Source organism: Microchirus variegatus (genome assembly GCF_963457635.1).
Source record: "Microchirus variegatus genome assembly, chromosome: 5".
NCBI classification, from domain to species: Eukaryota; Metazoa; Chordata; class Actinopteri; order Pleuronectiformes; family Soleidae; genus Microchirus; species Microchirus variegatus.
This window is the reverse complement of record NC_139806.1, coordinates 21,669,939-21,681,779: the sequence shown is the minus strand read 5'-3', so window position 1 is coordinate 21,681,779 and position 11,841 is coordinate 21,669,939. Positions and strand designations below refer to the sequence as shown.

The 11,841-nt window shown below is 39.8% G+C and overlaps 1 protein-coding gene across 1 annotated transcript in view; it reads left to right on the top strand.

Moving 5' to 3' along the window:
* pde1cb (phosphodiesterase 1C, calmodulin-dependent b) overlaps positions 1–11,841 on the top strand; it is a gene marked incomplete at both ends in the record, with an annotated part of 105,239 nt that continues 93,398 nt past the window's right edge. Inside the window, one exon of the mRNA XM_083889615.1 lies at positions 1–265. Within this exon, the coding sequence (XP_083745741.1) occupies positions 1–265 (265 nt within the window). The remainder of the gene's footprint in view (positions 266–11,841) is intronic.

Below are 11,841 nucleotides of genomic sequence, written 5' to 3'. Positions count from 1 at the left end.
ATGGGCTCGGTGACGTCTGCTCTAACAAGGACGAGAAACGCTCTGGTTAAAGTGGGCTCAGAGCCGGAGAACCACCAGGACGCGGAGAGGAGCCAGTCCGCTCCAGAGTCGGACCGAGCCAGGAAGAAAAGCGCTCGTTTCAACGTCTCCATCCAAACTGGCAGACAGAGCTCTCGACAGTCGCTGTCCGAGGTCCTGAACCGACAAGACTCCGACGGAGGCAAACGAACCCCGAAGCAGAAGACGGGTGAAGCTGCACAGAGCGGTGAGTTTGTCTGAGTCACACATGTTCTCATCAAGTTGTATTTAACAATAATCCACGCATAATCAAAATATAACAAGTGTTTCATTTAACTATAACCCAGTAAAATAACTAAACTAATGCAACAGTTTATCCCTAAAATTGTCCCACAATAAAGATCCCCATTATACAATATGGTATTTTTCAGAATAATAGACCAAATATTACAGGCTACTCATCATCAAAGTCACATACATCACATTTGTGCTCTCAAGCCCTAACTACACTGAGTTACCACCATGTGATTGCCTGATTTGATATTTAAGTTAACAAGGAGTTTAACAGGTGTATGTTGTAATGAAATGGCTCGTAAGTGTGTATTGATATATATAATATACATATATATACATACATATATATATATATATATATATATATATATATATAATATATAAGTTAAGACGTACGGTTTTATGGGAAATTAATGCCTATATTTTTAAAAGGCCTAACCTTTATTGAAGACAGTCCAGAATTATATTATAATGAATATAAAATCAAAATGTGTCAGAATGAAAATGATGCTTTTCAGAATATTAAACCAAATATTAAAAGCTATGCCATAAATTCTGTCCGGTAAGAGCAACCATGCCATATACAAAGTTTCTCAAATGAAAGTTTCATCTCTATTACCATGCTCAGTTTCTATTTTTGCCTAACAAGCAGTTGAACAGGTCTACCTAATTACCGCCATTACAAGTGAAGGTCCTGAATGAAAAATAACCTTTTAAAAGCAGATTCCCTCAAAAATACATGTATGCCAAATCAATTATTATGTCGTATGTTCCTTTTCAGAATAATAGGCCAATAGTGTGTGAACATTAGCTATATGATATTTATATTTTCTATATACAATCTGGAAAATTTAATCAACAACACCAAACGTGCAGAACAGGATTTTTGTCTGTATGATGCACTGCAACATTAAAATTACCAACATTAAACACAAGCACATTCTCCAAAACATGTGTGACAACTACAAGATAACAAAAGAAAGCTTTTTGTCAATACAAGTGATTCACAAAGACTTCAGTGATAAATACTTGAGTACTTTTCATTCTTGAACATTTCTGCACCACTTACTGCAACAAATTTAGAGCACTGTCTGCTCATGATTGCCTTGATTGTGCGTGTTTGCACTTGGCGCAAGAGTAATCTGACATTGTCAGAAACAACAGTCAGTTTCTCGTGTACATCCCTCCAGTTAGATTTATCTGCACACAAGAGCAAATGGTCACTTCAGAGGATTTTTACTGTGAATGTGCTGCTGCACATTCAATGAATGAATTCTGTTCTCTTTGAAGACCACGCAGCCTCAGTGCAACATATCTCCACTACCAAAGCATCTCTTTGATGTTGGGGTGTCGCCATCATGCAGACAATCAAACAGCATCAGTTGTGTTCCTCTCTGTGGATCTGCCATTTAGCAGAGAAGTATTTAATTTGTTCTTTTTTTTAAATTAGCACACAAACTTATTTTAGTTTATCACCACAATTGTGTTTGTAGATACAAGTTATCTGTGTACAGTGAGTGAAAATTACCTATTTATTTCATTATAACTATATATTTATTTTTTTTCAAATTCATTTAAATCCCTATTTAATGTTTTCCTCCAGTTGTATGTGTTACTCAGTGTTTCCCTCAACTTCATCCTGTTTATCTTCATCTCTGTGCCACTGCCACGTCTCGTTCCAACTCCCTGCGTCTATGTCCCGGTGGAAATCCTTCTCCCTGGCTGACTCCTAAAATACCAACTGTACTGTGGCGTTTCCATGACCGTGTGATAATGTAGACTCCTGTTGAGTTTCCTCCCTCACTCCCCAGTGATGTTCATGTGTATTAAGCAGTCTGTGCACTCACCCGCTCCCTCATGGGGAACAAAGCTCAGACGCCGATCAGCCATTCCTGTTAGACAGGTCTAGTTGTGTACAAATCAAGTTTGATCAACCAATTTGACATTAGCGGCAGCATCTTTAAAGCATAGCAACACAATTTAGATGAGGGTTTCCCAAACTTTTATTTGGGGGCTCACTTAGTTTATTGAACAGGGACCATGCAGCATTAATCATACAGGAAAATATGCTTTGTACTAGATTATAGCTCTCTGAGCTCATTTCCATCTGCAGACCCTGAGACCTTTGAAGAGTACATATAACAATACAGAACACATGTAGAGGTAACAATAGCAAAAAAGTACATTACATAGTAAAGTAATGTGAACATAGTGAAAAAGTACAGTTAAAATGCAATGTAGTAATACAAATGTGAGCGTGACTATATCCAATTTAACCCCTACCCACCCTACTTTCACCCACGTTCAGTGTGCATATTATAATGTTTTGGGCTATTTTTAATGCCATATTTGTAATGTACCATATCTCTGGACTCACACATGCCGATCACACCAATGTTTGATGGTGGGCAGGTCTGGTTGCTGCCTGCTTGGTGTTGGTGGTAGCAATCAGAAGTTAGCAGAGCCTGTGCCTGTCATGGCTAACTATGTAGCATTAGTTGCAATGATGTGTAATGGTCATGTACGCCATTTTTGGGTGCACCTTTTCTGACAAAAATCATTGGTCAGGGGGGAACAACCTTGTCTTAGAGCTCCATTTGAGCCACAATGTATGAGTTAAATGCTTTTATTAGCTTGTGCCTGTGTTGGTCTATTGGCACAACTTGTTTTGATTTCCTGACACTTGGAAAGTTGACAATAGGGAGGCTCAATATTGACATTTTTACTGCTATCCATCAGTAGTGCTTGGGCCAATGACCTATACTGGTATACATTTTCCCTGCACCCAACTGCAAAGGCCATTTAGTCTCTTCTGTAGTAAAATAAACATATTTTGTCTTCTAATGTCACAGTAGATGTAGATATTATAGAGTTGCTGGTGTTGTTAAAGTGATAGTAATATGATGTTTATCATTTTCACTGTTGGGTAGACTTTTTTCACCAAAAAATCCTCATCAGGGTGGACAACCCTGTCTGATAGCTCTGTTGTGGGCTGTGGAGTGTTCGAGCTAGACACATACATGCGATGTGATTGGCCAGTGCCTGTTCTGGAATATTTGCCTAACATGATACAGGTGGCTGGGAATTTTGTGCTTCCACTCTGAATATTTCTCCACTTCTGCCGTACTCAACGTGATAAAAGTGATGCAGCAGACACAGAATGCAGTTCCCTGTTGTGCTCTCTTCACAGTGAATAAAAAACTCCATCACTTTAAAAAGCTACCATTTCCAAAAGATATGTCCGAACGAAAACCTCCTTCGCAAGGATTGGTTTGTTTGGCAAGTCTTGTCTGCATGAGACGCAAGATGTGTTTGGAATTGTCATAAATACCTGTCTTTATTGTGGTCTATTGAGGAATTTATTGTGCTCATCTTTGGTAAAAAATTACAGTTTCTGTGCTTGTGCAATAATTATTTTTATTTCTTATTTATTTAAAGTTACTTTCTCATTGAGTCATTTTCACTACAAATCACCCAGAAATCTTTGAACTGTAGTGTAGCTTTATAATTTGTTATTAAACTATTAAATGTTTTTATGCCTATCAATATTAAATTGGTAAAGTACCTTTTTTTTCATCACACAGTGGATGAAACAAAAATGTGAAGAGCCTCTGCTGTGCTCGTGTAATAGGTGCTTAATATTGATGGAATATCAGAGTAATGTATCTTCATCTGATGATGCAGCGGTCATTAAAATATGATGAGGCATCAGCTGTCCTATGGGATTGAAATCTATTTGGTAATTGATATTGCAGTTGATTTGATGAGATTGAAAAACATGATCCAGTATAAAGGAAACAAATCATGAAATATGAATGCGTACACATTTTGATCAAACCACAGTCATGTTAAGTGTGTGGGAAAGATATTGTTCAATGAATTGCTTGTAACAATAGATAAATAATTGCAGCAATAGCCTGACAGTAGACAGCAGGAGAAACACACAGCAGTGGAAACAGGAAGTGACAGTACATTTCATTCGATATATTCAAACTTTCTTTATATATATGTTCAGACTTTCATTCATTATATGCCCCATGTATGTATGTGTATATATAAATATATATATATATAAACATACATATAATAATATATAGCTTTATTTGAACCAAGAACTAAAACCAGGCTGTGAGAGAACAAAGAAATACATACACAACAGTCAATTACAAACCCAGTGACTAGTGATTCTCATATGTTATCAAGTAACTGACACTGGACCAAGTTTAAATCGCCACTTCAATTCCTCTTTCTGCAATGTTTGCTCTCAGCAAACACTGGTTCTCTCAGTCTTTTTTTTTAGGAATGAGTAAGTAAAGGTAATCAAGTAACTGTTATTTTCATAACCAACCAACCAACTACATATAAAGGAACGTTCTCTTATTGTACAAGAAATATTCAACATTTCTGCTTGAAACTTTGTTAATGAGGTTTATTGATTATCAAAATACATTGGTGACTGCAGTTTGTAGCTTTGAATTTCGTGGCATCTCTTGCATCTGTGTAACAGTTAAGTGTGAACCATATGGTAACTCGTAGTAAATATTTGAACTCCAATTTTTAACCCAGATGAATTTGGCGGCACCATGTTGATGGTTTGCAATGGAAAATGAACACGCCGCCTGCAACCTGGCTCTTATTGGTCCATACCAGCTGTCAATCACACTGGTCACATTTCATCATCTATTTCCCACAAAATGGGAACAGAATTGACTAAGCGACATTTTGTTTTATTAAATAAACCCCAAATCTATTGAATCTATTGAACATAGAGATCATTAACTTCTATGTAAAACTTCAACTGATGTTATACTGAAAAACAAGTGAGAAGTAGGCTCATTTCCTTATAGACTTCCATGCAAACACCAGGGGGAGCCACTGCAGAAGCCCTTCCTGTGTTGTCTTCATTAGGGAAAGACGTGTGCATTATGGTGTATGATAGTAATTGATCCAACAGGGGATTGCATAATGTACATAATTTTACTAATTTCAAGGAGAAGTGAAAAATAAATTTGCAGTTCCCACACAAATTATTACTTAAGGTTTTTCTTGTGTTTCTCTTTCTCCAGTGTCTCATGATGTGACTCGGTCAGTTTAGCTTCCAAAACAGCATGTGTGACTTCTTTCATGAAAACTATAGTTTGTCAGACTTTGCCTGTTAAAACACTGATCAAATGTGTTGCTTTGCTGGGCGGTGGATTTCTGTTTGGGTGAATAAGATGTTTGGGTGTCCAAAGCAGAGGTTTTTGTTTGTTTGCCCTGCTGACCCAGCTGCTTATCCCTCTTTGATTCAGCACCATGCTGTTGCAAAAATCATTAGCCGAACTTGTGCTTTTTACAGCTTGATACTTTCCATTCATTTCCTTCAGGGTCTTGGTGCAGCAGGATTCAGATGACAGTTCACGTTGCTCTGTTTTGTCAGCTCATTTCCCCCAGGTTTGTAACACAGGTTAACATTACCCTTAAAGGTGCCTCTAATGAGTATTTAGCTGGGGAAAAGGCAAGCTCCCTTGCACCTTCTGTGTCTTAATTACATGAGTGTGTCACTGTGGTGACAGTGGTGTGGGGACTGACAAAGTGTATGTCATTCCACAGTCTAGGGGAGACCTCTAATGAGCTTGTTTTTCTATCTGATTGCATAGTTGTTGTCTTCAATCATGATGTGTTACTACAACGGATTGTGCAACCAATAACTGATGTCATGTTTAGACGAGCTACTCAATACAATGACAATGAAACGGGCAAAATGAGGGCAGCATATGAGTATCTTGTAGTTATTATGTTATAGTGACTTATATTTATAATTCACTTTATTTATGCAAGAACCAACCTGTTATTTAAAAACATCAACTAATTGGAACTACTGTATTTAAAATTATGACTTTCTCAAACATTTTCGGTCAGGATGCCATTCCCAATCTCCCAAAGTAGTCCTCACCTCAGCTTCATTTTCACCACTAATTACTATCTGTCAGTAATGGCCTGTCGTGTTGTTTGATGGTCAGATCAAAGGTTGAACAACCATTCTCTCTTGATGGACACACATCACGAGCAAGCAGGTGTGTTTATGGGTCTGCAATCCACTCTAGTATTTTTCTCTAAAACAGCAAAAGTTGAAAGTTAAAAATACAATTTCTTTGCAAAAGATAAAAGAATGGAAGAGAAATATATACAAATATCCTGTCAGAAATGAATGGGTTCTGTCTTCATTGCATTATTCTGCACAAGAGGGGGTGGAAAAAACTTATGGGAAAAATAAGGTACCTATAAGTACAGGGTGGACACTATAGAAAAAAGTAGCCTAACAAGTTATATCACCATATTATCTTGTCATTCTCAGACCTTTCAGATATATATGCAATTTATGTCTGAAAGGTCTCATCGTTGCCGAGTGATAATGACGTCAAGATTGATTTTCTTCAAGGGTCACAAACATGACCCTTGAAGAAAATGGATCTTGATAAAGATTCAACAGCTGTAGGTCATAGGATACACCTCTCAGAACAGCTGTTATAGCTCCTCAGTGAATTAAAACCAGCATACATAATATATCGTTAGTTTTGCTTGACAGGTGTGAACCTTAACACTTCTCTACCTACACTAGTCAAATCTATTTTAGTTAAAGCAGAACTATGCAGGATTTTTACTAATGAAACAGCTTCAGAGTCATTGTGATGTTTAAAAGGTTTGTTGTGGGGAGTGTGGGGGCTGTGTCTACTCCCCCTACTTTGAATTAGTGGAAAACCATCTGCCAACCCAGAGCACTCAGAATCAGGAGGTCTCACAAAAAACACAAATTGTTTTGCGGCACTACACACGTGCCCCCTAGCCAGGTACCGGCTGAAAAAGAAGCAGTGAAAAACGTTGTCAGAGGAAGCGAGGAAGAGGAAATGATTGTCAGATTTAGCAAGGGACCACACACAAGTAAACATCTGACCAGCTTTTTTTTTGAATGGCGATAATTGAAAAACACAGAATACCAAATGGATGCTGACCAACATGCACATGACCAGGAGAGCGGAAGGGAGGGGGAAGTGTCAGCGTTGATGTTTTTACAGTGAGGATAAAGCGGTAGACCAGGGGTGTCAAATTAGTTTTTTTCCGAGGGCCACATCAGCATAATGGTTACCCTCAAAGGGCCAAATGCAACTGCATCTAACCCTAGCCCGCAACTAACCTAACCCTAGCCCTGACCCTAAACCCTAACCCACAGAATAAATGTAACTAAATGTAACCAAATATAATGTAAACAAAAAGTTATAACAAGTTACAACAATATAACTATTCCGCAACATATTGCTATTATAACTTTCTGTATTTATTACTTATTCAAGTTACAAATATGATGCATTATAGATGTAACCCAGTCCGCGATGGTGTTTCTTGTAAAACTGTTTTAACTAACAGTTTTAAAAGTCTGTATCTGGTCGGGGAAGACCTGCTCACATACCTTCAGCATGCACTGCTTCAAAAACACACCCTCAGAAAAAGACTGAAGCATGGGTGATTTCTTCAGCCACAATAAAGCTAGCTTTCACTGCCACATCGTTTTTGGTTGTGGCTTTTGTGAACACATACTGCTGCGATCACAGTCCCAATCTCAATTTCACTCGTTGCATGATGCATATACAATGATACACTGCGGGGTAGGGTAAGGGTTAGGGTTATCTAGTGGCAGGATGCCGCCACTTTGCAGGGTAGCGCAATTGCCATGCATTGTCCGAAATTTAGTTTATGGTCAGCGCACGTCTTAAAGCAGCATAGACCAATTTTAACACAGATTTCTAAGATCAATTAATCACTCGTGGGCCACATAAAATGACATGGTGGTCCACATCTGGTCCTTGGGCCTTGAGTTTGACAGATGTGCGGTAGACGATGGCTGGATGTTTAGTGTGTCATAGAAATATGTACAACGAAACTGTAGGGGGTGCTCCATGGAGAAAAAAGGAAAAAAAGTGACCACAGGGCCATGATGGCCAACAACGTGCGATTACCAACATCGTAGTTGACCTCCGCTGAAGAAGGCGCAGGAGTGTAGTTTTTGGTTCGTGGCGCTCCGTTGGGACAGGACGCTGGAGCTGCTTAAGCGTGGAGGGGTAGGGCTAGTCCCTTACGGCACTGATCTTGGTGGGGTCAGGAGAAAGCTGGCCTCGTTCCACTATGAAGCCCAGAAAAGGGACGGACAGGGTGTGGAAGGCACACTTCTCGGCCTTCACATATAGCCTGTTTTCAAGAAGGTGTTGGAGGGCCAGGGGGATTGCAGTAGTAGTGAAGCAGGGAAAGTCGAGAGAGGTTGGGAACAAACTCACAAGGAAGATGGAGGAACATTAGGGAAGCTCCTGAGGCAGAGTTGGAGCCGTGGCTCACAGGGAAAGCAGGAGACGTGGCGACTTGAAGCAGAGCAAGCAGCAGGTAAGTATCCGAGGAGTCAGATAATCAATCATATATATATATCGATGTTACCACTGGAAGTGCAAAAACGATCTGACGCTGGTGACTGGGCGGCAGAGTCTTAAGAAGACTCCTGATTGTTAATCAGTCAACCACGCCTCCTGCAGAGAGTGGAGAGAGCGAGCAGCACAGAGACGACACAAGGACAACCAAAATAATTATAGTGGAGGAAGTGAGATCGTGACAAATACTGTTTTTTTAAGAAACATGGTCCTGTGGGTTTAATAAAGGGTTATCTTTATTTTATCTTATCTTATCAGGGGCAACCCAATAGCTTTAAAAAAGACACATACGGGTCATCTACAGTATAGAGTTGCACGATACCCACGGTACACCGCAGTGCCAAATCGTAACGTTTCCTACGATACTAGAAATTCTACACGACGGTAATACCATGGATTACGATATACCGATATACCGGTGCCAGTTTCCGCTACATAGCAACCGTGACTACTCTCTATATACAAGACTTCTACTCATCATGAGAACGTCGGTGATGTTGTGTTGTTTGCAGTGACAATGGAGGACTCAAACAAGCGAAAGTACTCTCCTGGGGTCCGTTTCACAAAGCAGGTTTAGTGAAAACTCTGAGTCTGTTAAACCTGAAATGAGGAAAACTCAGAGTTTTCCGTTTCACAAACTCAAACCAGAGAAAGAGGAGTAACTCTAGCCTGTTTCACAGAGAGAGGTAACTTAAGCTCGGTCGGGACCAGGTTTTTCTCAAAAAACCTTGAGTTTCTCTCTGTCTCCGCCCTCTTTCAGACACACATGATATTTGATTTCCTCATTCATTCAGTGAGTGAGTTTTGGCGTAGTATAGTTCTGCCATCTACATTAGAAGTTATATTAGGTGGCGACTGTTTTCACAACCATGACGTCCTTTTGACAGTGATCCCGTGGCTAAAGGTGCAGCATTACTGTGCAGAGAATTACATATTCGTCGAGAGATGATTATCAGACCGTGCATACTTGTTCTTGCATTTCCAGACACTTCTCTATTTGAGCGGTACCATTTCACGTCACAGTCACTCATTTACATACACAACCTAATCCATCCTTACATTTCCAACATTACCAACGGAAGTCATGCTCTCTCATCCCAGCAGATATTGTGTGTTGCGCTGCAGAGCACTTGAACATGATATAAATGAGAAGTAATTTATGAGTGTGAAAACAGCATTATGTTGGGGATAAAACAACTGTACAGTCAAGCAGCCACTTCATATTTACTTTACAATGTAAAACATGATCAAAATGAGGTACCCCAATGAGATTATGCCGAGGTCTTACCTGTTTGAACAATGTTTTTATGTTTCATCTTAAACTGCTACCAAGTGCGCTTCTCCCCCGCGGGATTACACCTAAATGAAATAAATTAATAAGCTACCACTCAAGCAGTTTCCTCCGTAATATTATTGTGATTGCAAAGGACGAAGGATTTAAACTTCCGCATCAGCAGCAGTGTTCTCCAACGCTGTCTCGCTCTCTTTTGCTGCTGCAGCGGTGTTACACTTCCTTCTAAAAACTTGCTCAAACTCACCGTATGAGCGCATTTATATTTTCAACTCCAGTGGGGTGAAGAACGTCGCCCTCCGCTTCCCCGTTGCCATGGTGACTCATCGAAACGGGGCTCCATTGATGCTGTCTTTTTGATGTGGTGCACTCCCTTAAAGCGGACCTAGACCGGAGGTTCCAATTAACGCTGTTTTTTGGTTTGTATCTGCGTTTACGAAGCCCTGAAGTTTTGAAACAAACTGTTCAGCCATTGATGAGATTGCTGTGTTTTATTGTAATCTTGGGCTCAGCGAGATCTCCCTTCTGGTTACGTAAACAGCAGTTCTCCCGAACAGCAGATCCTCCTGCTCCGGGCACATCCGGTTGCGTACATTGAACCGCAGAAGAAGAATAACGTCCGTTGTGGAGGTGTTTCACAGGCGACAGTGTCTTCTGACTCTGGGTCTGACTCCGGGTCAAAGTCATAAAAGGGACTGCGGCGGGGAGTAGCAGTGCTAATTATGTCACTTCCGGATATTGGCCAATCACAAGACAGTTGGGAAGGCTCTACGCTGGCTGGCCAATCACAGTCTGTCTTCGGGGGTGAGATTTCAGTCTGAAACACCGCGGGTTAGACGACCGTCTGTAAGAAGAGATTTATATCGCCTCGTTTACAGCAACTAGGAGGTTTTTGACCTGAAGTTAATGTATGTAAGTAGACCTTCCTAACTAACATATATGTACAAAAGGACCACTCTATGTGAGCTTTAACTTCAGGTGAAACTACTCCGAGTTGAACAAACTAACTCAAATCGGCTGTTGTGGAACCGGAAACTAGAGTCTCCTATCTCAGAGTAGATCAACTCAGAGTTCAGGGTGAGACTCAGAGTTTGTTGAACCTGCTTTGTGAAACGGACCCCTGAGCAGATAATCACCTCACCAAAACATCTGAAAAGAGGCTTGTAGAAGTGTTTCATGATGAACCATAGATGGCAAACTAACAAACAAACAGCTGAGTCTGTGTGTGATGATGGCACTGACAATTGTTGATAGTTGAATTTGTCTGCATCCATTTTTGTTGATAGGAAGTATTACGTAATGATGCAAAAGAGGCTCAGAGATATAGTAGTTAGTAGTGGGTAGTAACCCTTTAACACCTAACCCTCAAAATGTTAACCATAAAAGGACCACCTAATAACTTATATCTAAGTGCTCTTGAACATTTTTTCCAGAATAACTTTTAATATGTGGCAGTTGTTTACAATTTACTGCATGTTTAAATAGTGTTTTAAGAATTTAAAATGAACATTTGTTAAAACAAAAAGAAAAAGTTTTATTGAGATTTTTGTGTTCAATTAGAAATTTGAACAGAATAACACATTATTTAAAATGACATTTGAGTCTTTGTCTCAATGGCCAAAAACCGGCAAAAAAAATGTAAACTAAGTACATCGCCTCACCTTGGCATGGCACGCTCCGATCATGGAGGAAGTACTGAACAAATATTTTTCAGAAACTGATTCTAATGATTCAGTTACTGAAAACGACTGCTTTACAAGTCACTAGTCGCTTGTTTGTGTGTGT